The sequence below is a fragment of the Pseudorca crassidens genome, chromosome 19 (assembly GCF_039906515.1).
Source record: "Pseudorca crassidens isolate mPseCra1 chromosome 19, mPseCra1.hap1, whole genome shotgun sequence".
Classification (NCBI taxonomy): domain Eukaryota; kingdom Metazoa; phylum Chordata; class Mammalia; order Artiodactyla; family Delphinidae; genus Pseudorca; species Pseudorca crassidens.
In genome coordinates this window covers 10,597,107-10,622,562 of record NC_090314.1, presented here as the reverse complement: position 1 = coordinate 10,622,562, position 25,456 = coordinate 10,597,107, and the positions used below count along the sequence as shown (strand labels likewise).

Sequence of the window (25,456 nt, the reverse complement as noted above, 5' to 3'; positions counted from 1 at the left end):
ATCAGAGGTGCAGTGCTCTTCTCATGCAGTTTTATTTTTCTCTTGTGTGACGTTTCCTGAGCTTATTGACTCTGTGGGCTGATGTCCTTCATCGATTTTGGCCAGCTGAATGTTGGCAGAAGAGATACTGTGCCAGTTCCAGGCTCAGGCCCTAGGAGGCACCACATGTCTCTGCTTACCCCTCCTATGCTAACATGCTGACCCACGGTACCCGAGGAACCCACAGAGCAGACCTGAACCTAACCTGCAGCTTGGAGCCAAGCCACTCTGAGCGCCACCTGGATCCCCAGATGTCCTGTAGATGTACGAGCAAGACTAAATGATCACAGCTGTAGTCCATCGAGCATTAGGTGTGCTTTCATGTTTGCAACAGCCAGCTGATACAGAGCTGAAGTCTCTCACGGTTCCTTCTTCCCCCGTCCCACGTGGTTGTGCTGGAAGCCTGGTGCTTCCCTACTTCTCCCAGGTCACAGGTGTCCTCCACCATCCCTTCGCCTCCTTTCCTCTCCCTACCTGTGAGCCAAGTCTAATAACAGCCCCAGGTCCAGAGGGTCAGCAAGGATCTCACTTCCCTTCCTCTCGGCAGCACGATGAGGCTTACGCAGAAAATTTCGGCACAAGTGTATTTTTGATGGAGAGGAAAATTACAAAAAGATAAAAACAACCCCCCAAGAATCTTATTTCCACTCTATGTGAAGTGATTGACGTGAACTAGCCAGCTAGCGGGAAAATAACCGTAAGTCATTAAATCCAAGAGGCATCAAGTTTTATTTGACAATAATATTAAATTCCACTCGTCTATTCTTGAACAGCTGTCAGACAACCAGCTCACACAACAAAAAATATTGAAGGTATACTGCCAGCCACTGTCTGGCGCCTGAAGCAAGGACAGATGGCCTTGACAGCAGACGGGCGACCATATGTGGTCAGAGACGCTCTGTCCACTTCTCTCAGGTCCTGAGTACTCTGGGCTGGGCTTTCGTGGGCTCCTGGAAGCCCAGAACCTTCGGAGCAGATGAAGCCGGAGCAGGACGGGAAGGAGGGGTTCTGTGCGGAATACAATTGTCTCGCTTCCGTGGTTACTTTCTCCACCTCTACGAGTCCAAATCCCGAGCCCGGGCCCGCCCTCCGCCTACCATCCTAGCCCACATCAGCTTCCAGCTTCTCAAACCACTGCAACCCCGTAGTTAAAACTTTGGGCTCTCACGTTGTATCAGCCGTCTTCCCCTCAGCTGTCCATCCTCTACTCCTCTGGGAACTTGCCCAGGCACAATGGTGCCAGTGAACTGTGGGGCTGGAAGATTTCCCACACAATGGAGTGAGGTGGGAAGTGGGGCACAGGGGCCAACCTGGGAGACGAGGAGGTGAAGGCTCGTGTGCAACCCTCCTCTCACCCTGGTGAAGGCAATTCCTCCTTCAGAGGGTAGAACTGAGGGCTCCTTACCCCCTCGGTCTGGGTCCCGCCCCATCGGTGAATTGGAAAGGAGGGAATGAAGAGCATCGCGAGAGCAGCGAGAGCATCCCCTCCCCAGCCCCCGCCCGACAGGTGAGTCAGGGCTGAAGGGGCGACGCCGCTGACCTTTACTGAGGACCTGCTATGAGCCTGCGGCTGAGCCAGGTGCTTTGCAGACAATTTTGTCTCAGCCTTTTAAGGAGGTCTTATATCCCCCCATCTTAGTGCTCAGGAAAGGGACACTCGCAGAAGCTAATTCACTTCCTTCTGGTCATTTAGCTAGAAGGTAACTGAGCCGCCCCTGAATCTAAGCTCGTCCTGTCTCCCAGGGATCTCGATCCAGAAAGAGGCTCCAGAGAGAGAGAAAGGGGGTGTGTGTGTGTGTGTGTGAGTGACAGGGGCGTGGGATGGGGGCGACGGCACTGAGGTCAGAAGAGTCGCATCTGCGTTTCTACCACCTGAACCCCTGAGTAGGGGGACTGAAATCCCAGACTCCAAGGGCTCCCCAAGTCCCTGACAAAGTAAGGGGTGGGCCTGGCCAAGGGTTGGGGGAGGAGGCCTAAACCACACCCCAGAGCACCAGAGCCTCAGATCCTTCTTCTAGAAAGGATCCTAGACCACACTAGAGGCCAGGCCCGCCCATCCTTCTCCTTTCTACCTGAGGGATCTGAGGGGCTGCAGGGCCAGGCCCCTCCCCCTAATGCCTGTTTCTTTCCCAGACAGAGCCCGGAGGCGCCACCAACCCCCTAACCCCTGCCCCCTGCCTGCTGCAGGGCCCACAGCGGGACCCTGACCCAGCACAGGGTCGTCCAGTTCTCCACGGGGAGCGAGGCCCTCCAAGAGGGAGGGGCTCCGAGGAGGCTGCCCCCGGGCTCGCTGTCCAGGCCGGTGCCGGGCCGCTAGGGCAGAGCTCCACTGAAAGTCATGATGGGCAGACAGAGCAGGGAGCAGAGGTCGGGTGCCGTCTGCGCCTGCAGGTAGGAGGGCCTCTGGGGTGGGGGGCAGAGGCTGCTCGTCTCCGGCTTGTAGCAGGGGGAGACCTCACACCTGTGGGGCAGGGCAGGTGTCAGGGCAGGCCTCCCACCCCCCCAGCTCCCTCCAGGCCTCTGGGTGGGTGCTGCAGCAGAGCCGGGGGGCCCCCGCTTTCCTACCTGACCACACTCTGCAGGATCTTCCTCTCGTCCTGGTCCAGGCACACGGCGAAGGGGCAGCCGTTAGAGCCGATTATCTGCACCTTGTCCACTTTGACCTGCGACGTGCTAATCTAGAAGGAAGGCCCGGGTCAGCTGGGAGCCCTGGCCCCAGAGCTGCCGCCCTCGGCAACTTCTTCCCTTGGAACCGCCCAACGGGGCCCAGGGGGTGGGGCAGGAGCTCGGCCACCAGCGCTCCAGGCGATGGGCCTGCAGGGGACTGGTCCCTCCATCGGGCCCCGCTTCCTCCCCAGCCTCTGCCCTTTCTTGAGTCTGGAAGGAGCAAGTGTCCTGGGAGGAGAAACCCCACTGTCCTCACCGTGACAGCCCGGGTTCCCTGACACAGAGGCCACTCCGCCTTGGACTCGGGGCTGCCCTGGAGGCCACCACGGAGCCCCACAGGTGCGCACCCTCCCACCCACAGGCCCCAGCACAGCCCTTGGACACCCCCGCATACACACGCACACACACGCACACGCCCAGTAAGTCTCCCGAGGGGATGACAGAGAGGAGAGGAAAGCTCTTACCTGGTTGAAGCCCTTCTTGGATTTAGGGTTCTGCCTTTTCACCACTTCTGTCAGGTTTAGCGTCAGGGCCTCCGTGCTGGAGTCTGAAGGGCAAGGGTGGCTCAGGCCAGGCTCAGGAACCCACCCCCCCTCCCCCTCCTCCCCTCCACCTTCCTGTCCTCCTCCCCTCCCCTCCCCCTCCCCCTGCCCCCTCACCCAGGTCCTCCTGCTGCCGGCAGGCCTTGCTGAGGTTGACGGAGGTGCAGACCTTCTCCATGTTACTCCAGCGACTGCGTCCACTGATGGCCCCCTGGGGAGGCAGCAAAGCCAGATCCTCTCAGCGGCATGCCCGCCCCCCCCGTGCCTCCTGCCTTCTCTTTGAAGAAGCGGCTCCAGGCCGGCCAGCGACAGGGCGCCGCCTGCAGCCAGCACACCCAGGAAGCTCGCTCTCATTCACCCGAGCCTGCCGGCTTCTTCACCAAGAGCCCCTTGACCCCTATATAGACCTCACTGGCTCCAGAGAGGAGCATCAGGTCACTGGCTTGGTCCACAGGTCAGCCTGGCGACTGGGTCGTAGGGTGCGAGTGCTGAGAACGTCTCGAGGGGTGGTCTGAGGATCTTCTGAACCCCGAGTGAGGGAGAGACAGGCTCACGGGCAGGCGGTCCCAGGCAGAGCTGGGCTGGAGCCCCCTCTTTGGGTCTTTGTCTGAATGTCTCTCTCATAAGGGACCTCCACGTTGCCAAACCCACAAGCACCCTCAGTCCTCGGCTCGCCTGACCTTACAGGAGAATGCCATCCCGTTCACTCCTCCCCTCTCCTGGGCGTCCGCGGCGGCACGCTCCTGGCTTCCCCACCGCCAGCCTGGCTGGGGCCTCTGCTTTGCGCGATCACCCTCCTCTGCCCCCATCACAGGACGCAGGTGTCAGGAGCTTCTCCTGGGGCCTCCGCTCTGTTATTCCTACTTTCTCCTTGAGGGGGCATCACCCGTGGCCCTTTCTCCATGACCACCTACACACCCATCTCCACATTTCACCTCTGAGCTCAGGCCCACCCTCCCACTGCCTGTTCTGGTCTCTCCTTCCCTCTCGAACCCACTATGCCCCACACCCACTCCCCCACTGGAGCTGGGCTTCTTCTGAGAAAATGGTCCTGTCAGTCGCAGAAGGCTGAAATCCAGGAGTTGGAGCCTCTCCTTTTCTGATCCACCCCTAAGCCCTGCTGCTCGTGTGAGTCACATATAAGCCCCATTCCCTTCCTCCCTAGTGCAGGCTGCCCATGTCTCTCGCCTGGACAACCACGGGAGCCTCTGACTTGGCTTTCCCACACCCGCTGGGGTCCACTCTGATATTCCCCACAGAGCCACCACAGGGGGCTTCCAAACCTCAAATCTGATCCTGCCACACCCCAAACTGAAAGCCCTTCACAGGATACCCATTGCTCTTAGGACGAGGACAAAACTCCTCTCATTGAACCAAGGCCCTTGGCATTCCAGCCCTGCCCATTTCTTTAGCTTCACCGCATCATCCTTTCCCCCCAACACTGTCTCTGCTCCAGCCCCTCTGGTCCTCCTACAGTGTGCCCTTTGATGTTCATGTTCTCCCTCACCACAGGGCCTTTGCGCATGCTATCACCTCTACCTGGAGGGCACGTCTCTCTTCTTTTCCTACTTAACTAACTCCTGGTTTTCTTTCCAACATTGACTCGATGGCCCTCCTTAAGGAACCTTGTCTAACTTTCCTCACTGGGTTGAACAATCCCCTTAAGGGTTCTCACAGAACCCTTTACCTCTCCCTCATCTGTTCGTCACAGTTGTAATTATACATGTTGTGGCATCATCTAACCCCTCCAGACTGTAAGAGCTTCGCTCACTCTCGTGAACGCTCCTGTGCCATGAACAACACCCGGGACGCAGTGGGTGTTTAACAAACACCCGGAACACAGCAGCCAGCGAGTGTCAGTGCCCCTGCCCACCTCCTCGGCCACTACATGGAAAGAATCCTATTGTCTCTGTCCCACCAGCCCTTTTGTTGCCTTGTCATCGCTTGCCTCTCTTTAATATTACCTTGGGCACTTTTTGTCTCCTTGTTTATTGTCTGTCTCCCTCCTCGAGAGAAGTTAAGAGGGAGGGCCTGGCCCCGCACAGAACCTGACATGAGTAGGTGCTCAATAAATATCTTTCAAATTGCTGAGGGAGGGAGGGAGGCAGGGAAGAAGGTAGGAGGCTGCCCGTCCGGGAGGTGGGCCTGTCGTGGCCCAGAGCCGGGGTGTGCTCATGGGCTACCCCCCCAGCTCCCCCCACCAGGCACAGCAGTCCCTGCCCTGTCCCTCACTCTGCCCCATTCTCACCCCCAGCCCTGAGGCCAGGCCCCAGCGCTTCACAGAAGGGCTGAGCACGTTCAGCAGTGGGGAGAAGCCCGGGGCGGGGGCAGCTTTGGAGGCAGAGCGGGAGAGGGAGGTCCACCGCCTCTCCTTCCCCCTTCTCTCAGCACCCAGGAGAGCCTGGGGAGCCTGCCGCGGCCTTCCAGCCTAAAGACCACCCGGGGAACACAGGGGGCTGGCTCTGGGGAGGCGGCACAGGGAGCAGGCCCCGGAGGGGAGGGGCCCGTCTCACCTTGCTGTAAATAACCTGCAGTGTTAGAGGGATGGCCTCCCGGTCGCCGTCGATGCCCAGCCGCTTGCTGCCAGGACCTGCGCCACACACAGACAGACCCTCTGCTCCTTCTAATTCCAGCGCCCTTCACAGGCCCCGGGCTCTGCCTCCCTGCCCGCTTCTTGTCCCTCCTGCCCCACCGCCCTGGGACCCCTCCTCCCCAGGGCGCTCTCTCCGCTGTGTCAGCCCCCAGCTCCGCCTCCACTGGGGCTCAGCCCACCCGAAGCCTTGATGGCGCGTGTGGCAGCAGAGTGACCCAGCTCCAGGGAGTGGATGAAGATCTCTGTCGTCTTCTCCCCGGTGATGAAGGTCAGCTGGAGAGGGCAGGAGCGTGGGCGTCAGCATGGACCTCCAGGAGGGGCCCCCGGCACAGGCTGCTCCAGCACAGGGCTGCTGGCTGCCCAGGTGTGGGAGCAGCCCTGCAGCTAGTCTGGGGGAAGAGGTGGGGCCAGGCGGCAGGGCAGGCCTTACCTCAGTCTGATAGACCTGCAGCAGCACCGGCCGGGCAGCGAAGCGGCAGTAATAGAGCAGCATGTCCGCCAGGATGGGCAGCTGGGCAGGAGAGCCCTCCAGGGGCCGGGACTCAGCCTTCAGGGACTGCTGTGGGTTGGGAGGGCCGAGCCCGAGCCCGAGGGACAGGTGGACAGAGAGGGAGAGAGAAAGGGAGGATGAGAGGAAGAGAGACAGACGTGCAGACACACAGAGGAGAGATCCCGAGGCAGACAGGGCCAGGGAGGGGCACGGTGAGACGGGAGCAGGAAACAGAATGGTCAAGGGAGGACCCACAGCCTGGCCTCCGCCCCTCCCTCACTGGCCCATGGGCCTCCAGGGAGGCTCCGGCCGAGCTAGACAAAGCTGGGAGTTGAGGAAGGGAGCTGAAGCCTAAGGCAACTGGACCCTCTAGGGCCCCTCCCTCTCGGTGTGGTGACCCCTCCCTGGGCCCCCGAGCCCTGGGTTCAGCTCAGCCCTGCTTCCAACCACCCTCCTTGCTCGGTCCCAAGTGAGCCCTGGTCCTCCAGTGGGGCCGCAAGCTGGATGTCCCAAACTAGGGCCTTCAAAGTGAGGCTGGGTGACCACAGACAGGGCCCTCCACCTGCACCCAGGGAAGGGGCCGCTTACCTGGCACAGGACTTCAGGGGGCAGGTGCATGAGGCCCAGCACGTTGCGCTCATACCAGGGGTCGAGCATGCCGAGGTAGTGCGAGATGTCATTGGTGCTTTCCTCCCAGGGGGCTGCACCCAGCTCCTGGGGCGGGGGCGAGAGTCATTCCCAGCCACCCTAGAGCTTCGGGGCCCTGGGTGGCACCTGCAGCCCCACCCTGAGCTTCTCTGCGCCCTTGGAGAGGTCTGACAACTCTCAGTCCATGTCACACAGCAAAACGTGCCCCCGCCCACCGTCGGGCCAAGTGCAGGGCAGGGACCACGCCCGGGACGGAGGCCCAGGCAGGAGGCGGCAGCCCCTACACACCCCCTTCCGGTGACTGGGGCCTGCTTACATCTCCTCGCTTTGCCGCCCTGCTGGGCCCAGGGCCGGGGACCTACCGCAGAGCCGGGGTGCCTCGGGGAGTCTGTGGGGAGCGGCGGCGTCTGGGTCCGAGGGGCTGGGCTGGCGCTGGGCCCGCAGCTCCGCTTCACGGGCACGTAGAAGAACTGAAGCTTGAAGAACCGCGTGAGGAGCGGACGGTTGCTCTCCAGCCGCCTGCCGAGAGGAAGATGGTGAGAAGGGAGGCCCTTGGTCCCTCTGGGAGCCCAGAGGCCGCCGGCAGCACGCTGCCCCTGCTGCCCAGGGCAGACCGATGCCCCGTCTCGGCTCTCACCGCAGCTTGCTGTACGCCCGGGCCACCTTCCCCGAGATCCGATCGGAGCCGAAGACCACGACTCGCAGCGTGGAGGCCCCGGGGTCCTCGTCCCCGCTCAGGAAGGGGCAGCGGCGCTGGTGACGGGAGGCGGGGGCCAGGGCCCAGCCGGGCAGCTGGGAGCCGAGCTTGTGCTGGGGCAGGGAGCGGGAACGCTGGGCCCGGGCCGGGGGCTGCGCCGGGCCAGCCAGGGGGCTGCCGGGGCTGCAGAGGCTGCCGGCCCGCCGCAGGGGCGGGGCGCCGTCCGGGCTGCCCTCCGGGGTCCGGGAGTCCCTGCGCAGCACCAGCTGGCTGGTGCTCTTGAAGAGTTTATAGATCCTGTTGAACTGCCCGGGCCTGCGGTGGGCCCGGCGCTCCTGGCTGCCAGGCCTCTTGGGCCACTCGAACGAGCCGTCCTGGCTGTCCTCCACGTAGCCGCTGTCCACGCCGTCAGAGAGGCCCGAGACGAAGGAGCTCAGCAGCTGGTGGGAGAGGCTGGGTCCCGAGGCCTGGGACGAGGCAAGGGACAGGGTGGAGTCGTGCAAGGCTGCCGAGCTGGTGGAGAGCAGCGAGTCCCTCTCGGCACGATGCCCCTCGGTCTCTACGTCCTCCTCGTCCCCCAGGATTCCTGGTTGGAGCAGCTCCTGTTCCTTGAGCAGGATCTCCTGCAGGATGTCTGCAGGGAAGCAAGGGGAGACGCCGTCTGGGTGTCCGAGCCCTTGGAACCCCTCTTGCACACCCTTGGGCGGGGTGACAGGCTGAGACAGAATGAACTTGGGGAGCAGAGGGCAGAAGGAGGGCAGAGGGCAGCCCAGTGCCCTGCCCCCTGCTCTGCTCAGAGCCTGCTCAGGTGGGAGGGCTGGTGGGGGGGGGGGTGAGAGGCAGCTGCAGAGGAAGAGAGCCCGGGCAGTCTGGGGGGTGGGCACCACGAGGGCCCCAGCGGGCTGCTTACCGAAGCTGTCCTGGCTCCAGCTGTAGGTGTAGCACCTGGCGACAGGGATGGGGATGGTACGGAGCTTGCCAGGTTGTGCAGTGTCTGCAGGAACGAGGGAGGGAGGGGCAGGAGGTGAGGGCTGGGTAGAGGCCTTGAGATGGGCCAGCCCAGACCCCCCGTCTTGGAGGAGAGGCCAGAGTTGGGAGAGGACCGGTACAGGACACGCAGCCGGGTGGGCCGAGGCTGAGTTGGAAGCTGGGATGCCTGGCCCGCGGCCAGAGGGCTTCTCTCGAGCCCAGCAGGCAGATGCCCTTTCGTGAGCTGCACGAATGTGGCCCAGTCTCAGCCTCCGTGCCTCTGGTTCGAACAGGAGGACCATGGCGCCTTCTCATCAGGCATCCCTTCTTCTACAGTAGACGTTTCCCAGACCCACCGGGGCAAGGTGGGCCACGTGACTGAGGTGGCTCAAAGGGGTACGCTGTCTTCATTGTGAAAACGAAGCCCCTTGCCCTTGATCAACACTCTTTTCCTCCTCCCCCAGGCCGCCCCAGTGGCGATCTTGGCAGCCCAACCCTAACCCTGCAGACGGGAGCTGCACCCTCGGGGATGCTGGAGCCAGGAGGTGTCAGAGAACCTGGGTCCCTGAATGATTATGTGAAACAGAAGCACCAGGCCAACCGGGGCTGCTCACCTGGGGGGCTACCAGGGCCACAGGGGAAATGGGCCTCACCCCCCAGAGCCTCACCTAAGGCCCCAGGGAAGCCGGCTTTCTCCCCCACCGCCTGCAGCTTGGTCCTGAGCCACTGCCGGGCCTCCGCTGCGTCCCCGATGCCAGACGCCAGTTCCTGTGCTTCGGCCGTCTCCGTGAAGATGTCCTCGAGCTCTGCCAGGGTCTTGGACTGAAACCCAGGGGGAGGCAGGCTTGCTCCCGAACCATGGCTCGGCCACCCGACTTCTCGAGCTCCCGGCGACCAGTCCGTCCCCAGCCTCATAGCTTGCCACCACCCACGGCGGAGCAGGGAGCCAGGCCTCTCACTCAGTCCCTATTCTCCAGAAGTGGTCAGAAAGAAAGACCCAGAGCCAGAGCCCTGCAGAGTTGGGAGGGACTTCAGAGCTCACCGCTGTGGCCCAGAGAGGGGAGGGCGCTGCCCAGGGCCACACAGCTGACCTGTCACAGAGCTCGGACTAGACCCCAGGGCTTCCAGCTTCAGTCTAAAGCTCAGTCCTGTACCACCCAGTCCACGCTGGATTCAGAGGCTGTGTCCAGCCCCACTGTCTAGGGTGCCACCCACCTGGGTTAGGACCCAGCACAATAGAAACCTCCCAATCAATGAGGCCAGCCCTCCAGCGACTTCCCTGCCACATCACTCGGGGCGAGGGAGGCCAATGGACCCGGGCCGCGCAGAGGGACCAGAGAGGGGACCCTGCCTTTGCAGAGAGGTGCTCTGCCGGGAGGGGACGGTGCTGAGCCCAGGGTCCCAGACACATACCTGCAGCTGGCAGTGCAGACCTGGGAGGTCGCAGTGGGCCCCAAAGGTGGCCTGGAAGGCGTGCAAGAGCAGGGTGGTGTAGGCGCTGTGCGGGGAGTGCCCAGGCGTGCTCAGCTTGTCGGCCACGGTGAGGAACTCGGCCTGCACCTCCACCGGGTTCAGCAACAGTACGGTGCTGGGGGACACAGAGGACCGGCCATGGGTACTGGGCGCGGGGGCGGGGAAGGGCAGCCACAGAGCCCACGTGGGCCCGGAGGCCAGGAGAGAGGCTGGGGTCTCAGGGGTCCCAGTTCCAAGGGAAAAGCTTATGATCTACTTTTGAGTAGTTTTCAGCTGAGGTCTTCAAAGACCTTTTAAAAATTGAACTCGGGACTTCCCTGGCGGTCCAGTGGTTAAGACTTCTCCTCCCAGTGCAGGGGGTGAGGGTTCGATCCCTGGTCAGGGAGCTAAGATCCCACATGCCTTGGGGCCAAAACCCGTTCCCCCCCCCCAAAAAAACCCACAGAAGCAATACTGTAACAAATTCAATAAAGACTTTAAAAATGGTCCACATCAAAAAAATCTTAAAAAACTGAACCCAATTTTCACAAATAAATTCTACCTTAATTTTTACATAAAACATTTTTCCTACAGGATATCTGAACAGATGCGAGATGACGTAGAAAAGGATTGTATTTTAGGTGAGCTGACTGGAAGTCAGGCGGTCATTTTGGGAGGGGACAGCGGGACAGCCACATGCCGTCGTGTGGTGTGGCCTGAAATTTCAGCCCGAGCCCTGCTCCTCAAGCCAAGGGTCGGGGTGTGGGGTGGCATCTGCCAGGAGGAAGGAGAGCGAAGTCAGGGCTGCATCTGATTCCTCTGCTTACAGGGGATGCCCTTTCTAACTTGCCAAAGCCCTCATGCAGGCCAGCATCGGGCTGGGGGAGGGAGGGTGCACCCAGCCACGCCCCACCCCCGCCTCCTCTTCCCCTGGACCCTGGGCTCCCTCTTGATCCCAGTGTTTAAATGTCTTCATCACGGAAAATTTCAGACATACACAAATGTTGAGAGAATCGTGAACCCTGAGGATCCATCACTCAGTTAACAGTTAACATACGTCTGTTCGCATTTCACCCCGGCCAACCCCCATCACTGCATTTTCTCGAAGGTATTCCAGACATCGCGGTATTATACCTGTAAAGGCTTTTAGTATGAACTGCTCACACTTGCTCTCGTTCTCTCACAAATCTGTGCTGTGTTTAAACCCAGTGCCAAGAAGCACCAGGCAGCTGGCCTTCCTGCCAGTGTCTGTGGACAGAGGTCCCAGAGCCGGCCCTGTGGCCAGGGTTCAGGAATGGGACCAGGCCCTGTCAGAGTTCCCAGGGTTTAGGAAGGATGTCATTTTGACTTCTCTATTTGTAAGAAAAAGGGATCGGGCTCAAGTAAACGGTCCCTCACTGAGCCCTCCTCCTTCACCGACTGCTGGATCATCCCCTCATGGATATGCATTGAGCTCCACTGTATACAGGACCAGGCCAGCCACACCCGGGCCCTCACCACTTGCACCTCCTCTGCACGCCTGTTCCCAACCTACAGAAAACCAAAGTGAGACCGACTCTCTGCTCGTAGCTCTTTCTACGAACCTGTCCGTGCCTCAGTTTCCTGATCTAAAAAATACCTTTCTCACAGGGTTAACAAAAGGCCTGTATGATGGAGTGATGCCTGCAACAGTGCCCGGGGCTCAGGAAGTACCTAGAAGGGCGTTGGCGAGAATCCACCGTTCACCTGCCTCAGCCCTCTGGCAGGGTCCTGCTTACTTACTAAGCCAACATTTACAAGACATTTTTTATGCCCTTTCTGTCTCTCTCAAAATCTACCACTAGCTTTTCTGTTTGTTTTTACCGAGAAGGAACTCAACCGACGTTTGCTCAGTGAATGTGCTGTGAAACCCTCAGACTGAGGATGGGGGGGGGGGGTGACTAGAACTTCTGAGCTGGTGGAGGCTGGGGTCTTCAGGCACCCACATGCTTGGAGGCTTGCCGGAGGGTCCTTGGAATGGAGGCTTCCTCTCTAATGCTTTTCCAACAGGCGGGGACCCAAGGGTGGGTAACTAAATCACTTCAGGGATTCACAACCAGAACAGCCTTTTAAGTGAAATGGACTAGAAGAGATCAGAGCTCATCCTTGGGAGAAGGTGACTTTCATTTCCTAAAACTTGTCTCAGCTCTGTGTGTGTGTGTGTGTGTGTGTGTACACACCAGGCTTCCATATAAAATGCATTTTTTATTGTAGGTCCCAGTCAAAAAAGTTTGGAAAAACACTGTTTTACTAACAGGCAGAAAGACATTATGGAAAGAGCCTTGGCTTTTGAGGAAGTCTAAGGCTCAAATCCTGACTCAGACACTATCTGAGTGTCCTTGGGGAAGTTACTTGGCCTCTCTGACCTTCAGTTTCCTCATCTGAAAATTGGGGGTAAAGTAAGGTAATGTATGTTCGCTCAGCACCTGGCACAATCAAGGCAGGTGGTTTTTTTTTTTTTTTTTTTTTTTTTTGCGGTACGCGGGCCTCTCACTGTTGTGGCCTCTCCCGTTGCGGAGCACAGGCTCCGGACGCGCAGGCTCAGCGGCCATGGCTCACGGGCCCAGCCGCTCCGCGGCATGTGGGATCTTCCCAGACTGGGGCGCGAACCCGTGTCCCCTGCATCGGCAGGCGGACTCTCAACCACTGCGCCACCAGGGAAGCCCAAGGCAGGTGGTTTTAACCTTTTCCATTTTTTTTTTTTTTTTAAAGTCTCAGACCCAATTAGGAATCTGATGAAAGACCCTTAGCCCTGAAAAAAGAGGCTGTGCACAAAACATGACCCCACCCCCCCAAACTCCTCCCTCCCCAAGAGCACTCACACAGTGGAGCTGCGATGACTCCTAGTGGACAGGCCCTGCTCGGCCCTCACCAGTCGCTGGTAGGAGATTCCTGTGGCCAAAAGAACAAACACAAAAGAACAGCTCACGGACTTACCTGTTCCTTCAGCAGCCATGGCCCTGCACCTCGCAGGAGCCTGGCTCTGGAGAATCTGGCTGGGAGTTCCCGGATGAGGGTCAGGACAAGGGGCAGATCAGGCCCATTGCCACCAGGGTCTTTAACTGTCTGATTCCCAGGCCCCACCCGCCCTGCAAAGCTTCACTCTTCAGAGACTACAGGGCAGGGCACCCTGGGAGGAGACCGAGGCCCCTGAAGCGGCCGGGTCTCCTGCTATCCAGCTGGTCCTGGTTCCGTCCCCGCAGACCCTGTCCCGGGTGACCTCCTGCAGTGGGTGTGCCAGGCACCCCTCAGCTCAGCCTCAGCTCCGGCCAACCCCCAGCCTCCCCCTCGGCCTCCCGGCCCCGCTTCCCACATGCTCTTGGGGGGCCCTCAGGGGCCCGTGGTCCTGCCCGGCGCTGCCCCTCTCTAGGGCTGAGCCTCTGCACCAAAGACCCCCTCCCCGCCTTCCTCTCTGGCCTCATCCACCTCTCTGTCACCTCTGATTCAAACGTGCTGAGAAGAAACTAGCCAGAGCTTTCCCTTTTTCCCTGCAACTTGACTCAATTCTGTAGCTGGAGAAGTACGTATTCAGTTCTGCGTCAACTATGCTGAGGCTGTTACACAATGGCTTGCGCTCCTCACTGATGAGGCTGGGATTCAGGGGGGCAGGCAGCCTCCTTGTTAGAGTCTGGACATCGTCACAGGGGCCCTGCCGGGTGTGGACCGGGGTGTGAGCTGGGAGCAGAAAGGCTGCCCCTCGGAGGAGTGAAAGCCAAGACCGGGGTTAGAGACGGCTGTGAACAGAAGGGCCGTGTCTTTTGTTTAGTAAATGGCCGAACATTTCCAATTTACAGTATTCCAACTTAGGGCCTAATTGCTTTGCTTTGGGGGCCTTTCACTTGGTGTGTCTTCCAGGTAATTGTCACATGTTTAGATGTTAATGTTACGTCTATTTTGACAGGAAAGTCCCTGAAACAGGGATTACTATGAGGAATCAGGACGCCATCTGGTGGCCGCTCACAGACACGAGAGAGAAAAGTCCCCTCGTGGCCCCTTCAACGCCCAACAAAGTGCTGCAGGAGTGTCCCCCGCACCCCAGGTCTCCCTACCCCCCAAAACACACAGAGAGCAAAGTCTTCTCTTGACCCGTCACACTTTTCTTTTACCAGCTAATGGTTTTAACGGGTAACGCACGCGCTGCTGACCCGCTGCCGGCCCCGCCCCATTTCTGACCCTGTGAACGCCCCGCCCCCATTTCTGACCCCTGTAAACTTAGAGCAGGCCGGGGCCACACTCCCGGGGGTGCTGTTGACCACTTTCTCCTTGAAACCTGCTCTTCCCTTTAGTCTCCATGACGAGGAACATCCTCTAACATCCTCTATCTCTCCACCTGCGTATCTTAGGATGCTTTAATGGTGTCATCTGGGGATTATGACATCATTAGCGCTGGGAGCTGCTGTTTGCTTGACTTTGTTGTATTAGTGGGGGACCCAGAGGGCGTTGTTTCCAGAGCTGGTTGGCCGGTGCTGAACAGCCCGGATTCCAGCAGCATCAGCTGAAACTCTCTACCCCTCTCCCAGAGACACCCATCAAATTCCCCGCTCCTTGGATTTTTTTTTTTTTTTTTGCGGTATGTGGGCCTCTCACTGTTGTGGCCTCTCCCGTTGCGGAGCACAGGCTCCGGACGCGCAGGCTCAGCGGCCACGGCTCACGGGCCCAGCCGCTCCGCGGCACGTGGGATCCTCCCGGACCGGGGCACGAACCTGCGTCCCCTGCATCGGCAGGCGGACTCTCAACCACTGCGCCAGCAGGAAAGCCCCCTTGGCTTCTCTTGATAACGGACCTCCACTTATTGGGGAGCCTCAGGGCACTGGGCGCCTCTCCCCCTTTGACCTTCACTCCTCCTGCCCTGGGCATCTCGGCAGACGGGAACACTTTTCTGGGACTGGCTTTCTTAGACCAAGGCTGGCCCAAGGGCTGAACAAAAAACCCACCTAGGCAGTTCCGTGTCAGGTCCTAATACGTAGGAAATGGAAAGGGTCCCCTCATACGGGCAAGGGATGGGTCCTGGCAGTTGGGAGCCGATGGTGGGCAGCCACGGTGAAGGTCAAACGCCTTGCCCAGGCACGTGAGCCCCTTCGTAACCGAGCTTCGTTTATCCTCCTGAGCTTCCCCTCTTTTTAATTTTTAAAATTGTTTTATTTATTTTATTTTTGATGGAAGTATAGTTGATTTACAATGTTGTGTTAGTTTCAGTTGTACATAACTTCGTGTTATGTACAGCAAAGTGATTCAATTATATATGTGTATATATATATATATGTATCCTTTTTCAGATTCTTTTCCATTATAGGTTATTACAAGATATTGACTATGGTTCCCTGTGCTATACAGTAGGTCCTTGTTGTTTATCCATTTTATACATAGTAGTGTGCATCTGTTAATCCCAAACTCCTAATTTATCCCTCCCCCCCCCTTTCCCTTTTTTAAAGTGGTGACTAGAAATGGCCATTCTGCTCAGGACAGCTGACTAGGAAGACAGAGGATGCGTGACAATCACCCTGGTGCCACGGAGCAGGAACTGGTACCACATTAACGACACTCTCACAGAACATCCACGCTGAGGGCATGACACGGTGCCTGGGCATCCGTGCGGCGGGCAACAAGAACGTTGTCCGGGTTTGCTGGCTATCTTCCCCTGAGCAGGCGAGCGCCACGATTCCACAGAGTCCTCAGGGCTGGCACGAGACAGGAGAGGCCCCGCCTTAGCTGCATGTCAGTCCCAGCAGGAGACGATGCTGTGTTCCTGTCCCGACCCACATCGGACCCTGACATAAACCCGCCCAACAGCTGGCTTCCTCTTATGCTTTCCTCCCTTCTGGGGTCCCCTGGGCAGCAGTATCCTGACCTTCATCTCTGCGACGGGCCTGGGTTCTAGAGAGTCTGTGGGAATCGGGGACTCAGGCCGTGAGGTCTCAGCAGGCCCTGGGCAGGAAGGTGAGGCACGGCCTCAGGTGTGAATGAATCCAGGGCGGGGAGGATGTGGAGGGTGGGAAGGGGTGTGGCCTGAGCCAGGTCAGGAAGGTGAGAGGAAAACACAGGGGAAGGAAACCACTGGGCAGAACTACACGCACGCAGAGGGGGATTTGGTTCTTGGCATAAATAGGCCAATGTAAAAAAAAAAAAAAAAAAAAAAATATGCTGCAGTGACCCCCCGGAACAGCCCGGGGGATGGACGAGGCCTCAGCCTGGCACAGTCTCCAGGCCTGGGGGTGGGGGAGGTGAGGCCTGCCACCCCAGCCCTCTCAGCACCCTGCTGATAGTCACCCAGCAGGACCAGTCCAGGTCTTCCAGCCCCTCTTACTAGGAAGTCACACGTGGTAGACTTCTGGGCATCTACCCAACACCCACCCCCTTCTTCACCAACCGGACACGGGGCAATGTGCCCAGCTGATAACTCACGTTTCTCAACCTCCCTTGCAGAAGGAGTTGGGTGGTGCCTCTGGAAGACCCCTCTTTGCAACCCCCCCTCACTTCTTCCTTTCTGTTAACTGGAATGGGGGCATGACGGCCAGAGCTCCAGCAGCCATCTTAGACCATGAAGTGACTTGAGGACGATGTTTCCTGCTAAGGATGGTGGAGCAGAAAGATGGGAGGAGGCCGGTCCAGAATGTTCGTGGGACCACTGTGTCAACCCTGGACTGCCTTCTTCCAGATTTTTTTTAATGTAAGAGAAAAACAAACCCTCATGAGTTTAAGCCACTGTTATTGTGGGCTGTTATAGGCAGCTGGCTAAGTCCTAACCAACCACAGCCTGTGATTTCTGGAAGAGGTGCCCTCCACTCTTTTCCTCAAACCTCCCCGTGATATTGCGATACGATAAGAAAAATATATGTGGTCTTCACCCCAGTTCCTCAGACAGAGCTCCTAAAGCTTGTTTTCCTGAGGAAAGTGAGTGATGACGAGTGAGAGGAGTGTCTTTTGTTATTCACCACGAGCCCCCTTAAACCAGACCTGAGTTTATGCCAATGAGGTAGCACTTGGTGGGCCCCGAGGTAGCTTCTAGATGGGGGCTGGTTGCCTGAAGGAGCCAACCACGTGATTGCCTTCCCCTCCTCCCTCCAGGAGGAGCTGGAGGCTGAGTTAACCACCAATGGCCAAGAGTTAATTGATCATGCCTCCATAATAGAACCTCCATAAAAACCTCAAGCTATGGGGTTGGGAGGGCTTCTGGGTAGGTGAGTGCATCCATGTGCCATGAGGGTCATGCACCCCAACACCACAGGGACAGAAGCCCCTACACTCGTGACCCTTCCGGACCTCGCCCTATGTACTTCTTCATCTGGCTATCCATCTGTATCTTTTATCATATCCTTTATAACAAATCAGTCAGTGGAAGTAAAGTGTTTTCCTGAACTCTGTGAGCCATTCTAGCAAATTAAAGAACCTGAGGAGGAGGTCATGGGAATCCCCGATTTATAGCTGGACAGTCAGAAGTAAGAGACTTGGCATCTGAAATGGGGGTGGTCTGTGGCACTGAGCCCTCAGCCTGTACGGTCTGCCAGACTCCAGGTAGTTTGGGTCGGAACTGAACTGAATTGCTGGATACCCAGCTGGGGCCTGGAGAGCCGTTTGGTGGGTGGGGGAACCCCACGCATCTGGTGTCAGAGTGTTCGTTCTGTAACGACGGCACAGAGGCCCACCTACAGCCAATGACGTTTGATGTTCTTTCAAGGGGTGTAAACCTTTCATTCCATAATCACAGATAAAAAGTATAAAATGGAAATTCTTTGATCAATCATGTCCCAGAGAAACATACTGCCACTGAAGAACATTCAGAATTCACCTGCCACCAGCTAAGAGACAAAACTGACTAATCCAGGCTTGTTCCTGCTTTGAAAGGAGGTCAAAGGGTGGGCACCTGCTCAGTGAAAGGAAAAAGGGCAGGAGAAGTTGCCCAAGGGGGGAGAGTGCTCACCAGCTGGGACTGCCCAGGGCCTTTCATCACACACAGTCCCCTGCCTATGCCTCTTGGTAGAAACACAGCTTCATGTGAACATGAGAATGTGGTGTTTGGAGTCAAAGAATATGGTTTCTGGAATCAAATGGACATGAGTTCAAGTGGTAGAACTCTTGTTAGCTATGTGACTATGGGTCAGCTAAACTGTCTGGCGTTCAGTTTCATCGCCTGAAAGATGGGAATAATAGTAACTCCCCAGGGGGATGTTCTGAGGATAGATGACACTGACCCTTAGCAGTGCTGAATGCACTGTCAGCCCTCAGTGAAGGCAACCAACGCCATCACTGCCATCAACATCCTCATCATCATCAACATCCTCATCATCAACATCCTCATCATCAACATCCTCATCATCATTATCATCAGCATCATCCTCCTCATCTTCATCAACATCAGCAGCAGCAGCATCAGCAGCATCCTCATCATCATCATCAACACCAGCAGCAGCAGCAGCAGCATCAACCTCATCCTCATCATCATTATCATCAGCATCATCCTCCTCATCTTCATCAACATCATCATCATCAACACCAGCAGCAGCAGCAGCATCAACCTCATCAGCAGCAGCAGCAGCAGCATCCTCATCTTCATCCTCATCCTCATCATCCTCATCATCATCATCCCCATCATCATTATCATCAGCATCATCATCCTCATCCTCATCAACATCCTCATCGTCATCAACACCGTCATCCTCATCCTCAGCATCCTCATCATCCTCATCAACATCATCATCGTCATCAACACCATCATCCTCATCTTCATCAACATCATCCTCATCAGCATCATCATCGTCATCAACACCATCATCAACACCATCATCCTCATCTTCATCAACATCATCCTCATCAGCTTCATCATCCTCATCAACATCATCATCCTCAACACATCCTCATCCTCATCCTCCTCATCATATCCTCCTCCTCAGCATCGACATCATCCTCATCACACCCTCCTCCTCAGCATCAACGTCACCATCATCAACAATTGCAGCCCTATTTTTTTAACTTGAAATGTAGTTGGTTTACAATGTGGTGTTAGTTTCAGGTGTACAGCAAAGTGATTTGGATTCTTTTCCATTATAGGTTATTATAAGATACTGAATATAGTTCCATGTGCTACACAGTAGATCCTTGTTGTTTATTTTATAGATAGTAGTTTGTATCTGCTAACTCCAAACTCCTAATTTATCCCTCCCCACACCCCTCCCCTTTGGTAACCATAAGTTTGTTTTCTATGTCTGTGGGTCCGTTTCTGTTTTGTAAATAAGTTCATTTGTATCATTTTTTTAGATTCCACATTAAGTGATATCATGTGATATTGGTGTTTGTCTGACTTCACTTAGTATGACAATCTCTAGGTGCACTCATGTTGCTGCAAATGGCATTATTTCATTCTTTTTTATAGCTGAGTAATATTCCAGTGTGTGTGTGTGTGTGTGTGTGTGTATCACATCTTCCTTAGCCATTCATCTGTTGATGGACACTTGGGTTGCTTCCGTGTCTTGGCTACTGTAAATAGAGCTACTATGAACGCAGTCCTACTTTGGCCAAGGAGGCTCAGAGAGCTTATGTAACCTGTCCAAGGTCATCAGCTAGTAAGTGACAAAGCACAGGTCTTTGTTATCCGAAAGCCCGTGTTCCTTCTCTCACATTTGACTTGATAGCTAAAGCAAGAACCATCAAACTTTCCTGGGTCTCGGTTGTCTCACGCACAAGATGGGAGGAATGTTGCTTTTCCCTCTTACTCCACAGGGCTGTGGTCTGGGTGAGATACAATCATGGAGGTTTGGGTGCTTTGAAAACTGCAGAGAGACCCACACATATGATGCTCACTGTCTCCCCTCAGGATGACAGACCAGTTCTCTGCAGACAAGTATTATGGTCTGCACAGCTGTGTGGGCATAGAGTAAATACTCAACAAACATACGGGCTGAACTCAAGAGGGGTGTGGTGGGCAGGACCCGGAAGCACTGACGTGAGGTTTCCTGCCACCCCCAGATGGAGGCAGTAGGCGACCCTACTTGGGGTGGAGTCAGGAAGAAGGGGGAGGCCCTCAGGCTTGATAACCTGCCCGCTTCCTCTGCCACCCAGCCACATCAAAGTGGGATAAACTGTTTCCCTCATCTCCATGGCAACTGACTCCCCAAGGCTCCATGGGTGGAGGGCCCAGCTCCCCAGGTCCCTTGTCATCTTCTCCCTGTGACCTTGCCAAAATCCATCTATTAAGCGAATATCACCCCAAACCCTACTGTCCCCAGCAACGGGAAATCAATATAGGCCAGCATTCATCCTCACAAACTGCTGAGAGGGAGACATTCATATACGCCCATTTTTACAGATGAGGAAACTGAGGTTCCTATGATGGTAAATGTCTTGCCAGAGGCCCCACAGCCCCAGGATTTGACACGGCGATGGGCTAGTACAAAGTACTGGTAACCACCAAGTGATTCAGACTCAGCCTCTCCCCAAGAGCTCGTCGCGGGGCCTCCATCCCCGCCCCTCTCCCTTTCTCCTATTGCCTCTCTCAGCTGGGGTTACTGGAGATGGAGCAACTCAGCAACAAGGCAAAACGATTACCACGTGCCTTTACAAAATCACACCAAAGCACTTCCTAACTAGCCCACTTAAGGGTTATGTAAAAGGAGCTAATTTGGTTTAATTTACTACTTGCTATTCATGAGGGCTCAGGTTCTGTGAAGTTAGAGGTTCACTTGTGGATGTGAGATGAGTAATTTTTGCTCACTATAAAGGATAACTTCAAAGGATTTTTTTCCCCTGTATGATGTTTTATTCCCCCATATGATGTTAACTAATTTTGTATCTAATTCTGCCATCTTTTTGTGGCTTACATGAGAAATTTATTTCAGTTTCTCAGACCCTCCTTTAAACCAGCCCTCCCGCCTTGCTGGTCCCCTCAGTAACGAACTGAATGCGTTTTGACACAGGCTCGCTATACATTTGTACGAGTGCTAGGTTTTTTTTTTTAACTGTTTGAAAATGACTCTCTGACACAAGAAAGAGCTAATGGTTTCCTATTTCGGTTCTGCTTTCCCTGGAAGAGGAGGCGTTCCTGGCATGAACAGCCTGGCCTGAGCGTCCCCCTCCAGGCATTTGCTTCGGTCCCCAGCATACCTGAGCCCTCACATGGTCCCAGGGGCAAGGTCCAGGGGAAGACCCTCAGCAGTGAACGACTAGGGTGCCAGGAGTCCTCCCTGCTCTGAGTCCAAGGACCCTCACTCCATTTCCATCTCCAGTTGCTGCTCTGCCTGGCTCATGTCCCCCAAGCCTAGAACCCCACGTCCCCGAGTCCGGGCCTCCCCACAGCCCGCATCCGCCCCTTGGCCCCACATCTGCTCGCTGGGGGCTGCTCGGAGCTGAGTTCCTGCTTAGCTGCCCACAAAAACATCTCAAGGCATAGCGTGCATCCAGCTGAGGGGAGACAGCTGGTTCCACTTGAAACTGGGAAGCGGTCCCCCTGCACGCAGGTGACAGACAGCCCTCCCCCAGGACAACCTCTCCTTTACCCATTTCAAAGTAAACTCATTTAGATCTTTGGTAGAGACTGAAGGTCCTGCCAAGGCATTTGCATTTTAAATCCTTTCTGTCTCATTATAGAAAGGAAGAAAAGCTTTGCGTTCTTGTTAAAGGAATTCTGGTCACCAGCAAGAAGCCCAGAAGTGATCTAGATCTGTTTGTTTGGGGGGTGGGTAGCGGGGAGCAAGGGAATGAAAGAGATTAAATTGGTTTGTTCATTTAGGGTGCCTGGGAAAGCTAGGTTGCCTGACTTGTCTATTCACCATGTGTCTCAGCACCTTTCCTAGTCCAACCCCTTCTCCTGAAGGCCTTCCTGATTTCTTAATGCTTCCACCCAAGTCTCTACCAGGAGGTAAGGTCCATGTAATGGGTAGACTTTGGCTACCCTAGCCTATGCCTGTTCAGCTCTTAGAGCCTATAACAACGGACAGCTGACTGGCTGGGGGAAGACAGATCAGCTGATTGGTTAGGCAAACAGATCAGTTGATTGGTTGGCAGACGACAGATCAGCTGATTGGTTGGGCAGACAAATTAGATGATCAGTTGGGGAAGGAAGTCATAAACCTCTCCAAAGGAATTTTCATATAAAGCTTCAGTCCTGTGCTTTCTAGGGTCCCTGAATCATTAGGGAATAAGATTTGGTACTTCTGTCCTGTGTGTATTTAATGCACATGATGAGACTTAGACACTCCCAATACTAAACAGGGTCTGGTGCAAACACAGATTTAAAAGAAAAAAAAAAACGGGATTACAACATACTTAGTATGGCGGGGGGTGGGGGGCTGCCTTTTTTTTTTTTTTTTGCGGTACGCGGGCCTCTCACTGTTGTGACCTCTCCCGTTGCGGAGCACAGGCTCCGGACGCGCAGGCTCAGCGGCCATGGCTCACGGGCCCAGCCGCTCCGCGGCATGTGGGATCTTCCCGGACGGGGGCACGAACCCGTGTCGCCTGCACTGGCAGGCGGACTCCCAACCACTGTGCCATCAGGGAAACCCCGGTCCTGCTTTTTTACTCAACACGTTACTCAACATCTTTTCATCTCAGTAACCTTATTTCTATGATCTCATTTTTAATAAGTGAGGCGGATTCCACCAAATGACTTTGCTACGATATATTCAACTATGTACAATATTTAAGTTTTTTGGAATTGGTTATTAAAAAGAATGCAGCAATGAACATCCTTGTAGCTAGGCTCATGTAACCTATTTTTCTTCCATTACTTTTATGGTCTTTTTTTTTTTAAATTTTATGGTCTTGATTTCCACACTTAAACATTTAATCCATCTGAAATTTATTTTTATGTTTGCAATAGAACTCAATTTTTTTTTGAGATAGAATTTTAAACCCCTCCTTTTTTTGGTCTGTCAATTACCTTGATACCATTTATAAAATGACCAATTGTTTACATCACTGATTTGAGGATGCTGCTTTGCATATAATACATTTTTATACATTTAATCTGTTCCTTGCTATTTTATTTAGTTCCATTAATTTTCTATTCTTATACCAACAGTGTACTATTTTAATAACTATAGCCTTACAGTACTTTTAAAGACCTAGTAGAGAACCATCCCATTCTTGCTCTTCCTTAAGCATACATAAGTACCTAATAAATCCCACTGTACAGCATTTATTCTGTCCAATAGACTTTATTTTGTTAAATTAAAAAAATATTATTGGTATTTTTGACTGCACTTACATTTATTTCCATAATACCTGATGTTATTATAATATTGATTCAACCCAGCAATGTCTCTTAAACTTTTTATCCTTCAGTAAAGTTTGTTTTCTCTATGTAGGTTATTCACGTCTTTATCTTATATTTTTAGTTGCTATTGTAAATTTTTTTTTCCACATTATGTTTTCTTACTGGTTGATGCTATTATAGAAGAAAGCTCTTAGCTACCTGATTACTAGTCTGACAGTGCTTTGGGTTATTCTCTTAGTCTTGACAGAAAAGCAATTGTTTGATCTCTATCTAATTAAAATTTTATCTTCCTGAAAGAGGAAATATTCTTTCTTTCTTTCTTTCTTTTTCATGGGCAAAATACCTACAAGCACGAAGAGGAAGATTATTGACTTAATAATGGAAACGCTGCTAGCTGTTACCTTATTAAGGTTGTTACCTTATTAAGGACCCTTCCATATATTAATAGTTTCCACATATTAGAGGGGCTTTGAATATCAGGAATGGATGTTGAATTTTTTTTTCATTTTTTTTTTACCTTAAATATTTTTATTTGGAATGGATGGAAGTTGAATTTTATCAAACATTTCAGAGGCATCTACTGGGATGTTTGTGTGACTTTATTCCTTTGAGCTACTGATGGGATGAATTACTCTACTACGGGACCACCTCTCAGTAAATCATACCTGATTGTGTTTTTCTGGCTCTACAATAGTTCTCTTAGACCTCATTTTCACGTCTGCTATAGCACCTGCAACTTCTCAAGAACTACTTTTCAGCATCCACATATGAAAACTTGGACAGTACCTGGCCCTCGCCCACACTTGTCGTGGTGCCCATCTACCTGTTCATTCCTGGTACCAGCCACCTTCCCCGGCCAGAACTGAGTCCATTCACACATGCATCCCGCTACGTGTTCCGGGGTAAAGAGAACAAACAAGGGCCTCTTGTCAACATTGTGTGTGGGCTTCTCTGTCTGACCTGGGCAGCCTCAGAGACCCCCCCTGGCTAACCAGAGCAGAGGCACAGGCCAGGAGGCGGGGTCTCCTTGCCCTGAACCCCTGCTCAGCTACCCCTAAGAGTCCCTCCTTGGGTTACTGCCGGTGTTTGCTGCCGTCAGCCATCTGATGCTGATGCAGACACAGAGCACTAGAACCATGAAAAGGGACTCCAGGCTTGTGAAGCAGGCCACGGGCAGAGACGAGCTGCACGATATGAAGTGAGGGGGGTCACAGAAAAGCCGGAAACCTCCTGCCCGCATGGTCCCTGCCCCACGTGCGTGCCACCTCCACACTTACCTGGGGCCTTCAGTTCAGCATCGATGAAGGTGAGCAGCTCCTGGCAGATGCTACAGTAAGGAACGGGCCAGGTCAGGAATCGGTGGTAGGTTTTGGCTGCTTTCAGAAGGAGATCTGAGTCTGGTGGGAAGTGTGGAGTCTGGGATGGAGAGGGAGCGGCAAGCAGAGAGGTCCGGGTCAGAGAAAGCTCACTGATATTCCAGAGCAGACCCTGCTCCTTTCTGGAATGTTCCACAAAGGGCACACTTTTCCTGGCAGCAGTGTGTCCCAGGACGAGGGCAGGCAGAATTGAAAGTTACCCACAGGAAGTGAGTCACAGATGGGCAAGACGGTGCCCAAGGACGTCTCTACTACAGGGGCCTTGTTTTCACCAAACGTAACAATTTACCAAATACACAAGAGGGCCTCTCTGAAAAGCTGTCACCTTGGAGGCCATCCTAAATGGTGCCCCTGCTGCCACTCCTTTCGAGGAATGGTCTTCAACGCCTAAACGGCCTTCACTTAAATATCCTCACGAGAGGCCAGTGTTTATTCTTTGAAGTGGACCGACTCAGTGGGAGTCATTTGATGCCACTGGTCTGGTGAACAGGGGGTGACGGCACTGGGGGAAACTGACCACTGCGGTACAAACGGAGGTGGACATCCCATGTCTTTAACAGAATCTCTCCTGTGGTTTGTGAAAGGGCTGTGACCGTATCCCCTCCGTGGGTGCCCAGATACTCCAGGCACGATGGCATCCACGTGGACTTACTGGAGGCCTCTCAAATGGCTCATCTGAAGCCATCAGAGGAGTGACACCCACCTGAAGTGTCACTGGTGGACAGTTTCTCTCTCTGTGTGTTTATCTTCTGAGCTGTGAG

The 25,456-nt window shown here is 54.7% G+C and overlaps 1 protein-coding gene across 1 annotated transcript in view; it reads right to left on the bottom strand.

The window, feature by feature from the left end:
- Positions 1 to 566: 566 nt before the first annotated feature.
- Positions 567 to 25,456, bottom strand: part of PIK3R5 (phosphoinositide-3-kinase regulatory subunit 5) — a 73,448-nt gene continuing 48,558 nt past the window's right edge. Inside the window, exons 5-19 of the mRNA XM_067714198.1 lie at positions 24,597 to 24,735; positions 12,938 to 13,007; positions 10,059 to 10,233; positions 9,314 to 9,467; positions 8,587 to 8,670; positions 7,617 to 8,310; positions 7,342 to 7,498; positions 6,920 to 7,045; positions 6,272 to 6,400; positions 6,021 to 6,114; positions 5,762 to 5,838; positions 3,366 to 3,459; positions 3,171 to 3,253; positions 2,605 to 2,717; positions 567 to 2,500 (exon numbers count right to left, since the gene is read on the bottom strand). Coding sequence (XP_067570299.1) covers positions 2,353 to 2,500; positions 2,605 to 2,717; positions 3,171 to 3,253; positions 3,366 to 3,459; positions 5,762 to 5,838; positions 6,021 to 6,114; positions 6,272 to 6,400; positions 6,920 to 7,045; positions 7,342 to 7,498; positions 7,617 to 8,310; positions 8,587 to 8,670; positions 9,314 to 9,467; positions 10,059 to 10,233; positions 12,938 to 13,007; positions 24,597 to 24,735 — 2,337 coding nt within the window. The 3' untranslated portion in view covers positions 567 to 2,352. The remainder of the gene's footprint in view (positions 2,501 to 2,604; positions 2,718 to 3,170; positions 3,254 to 3,365; positions 3,460 to 5,761; positions 5,839 to 6,020; positions 6,115 to 6,271; positions 6,401 to 6,919; positions 7,046 to 7,341; positions 7,499 to 7,616; positions 8,311 to 8,586; positions 8,671 to 9,313; positions 9,468 to 10,058; positions 10,234 to 12,937; positions 13,008 to 24,596; positions 24,736 to 25,456) is intronic.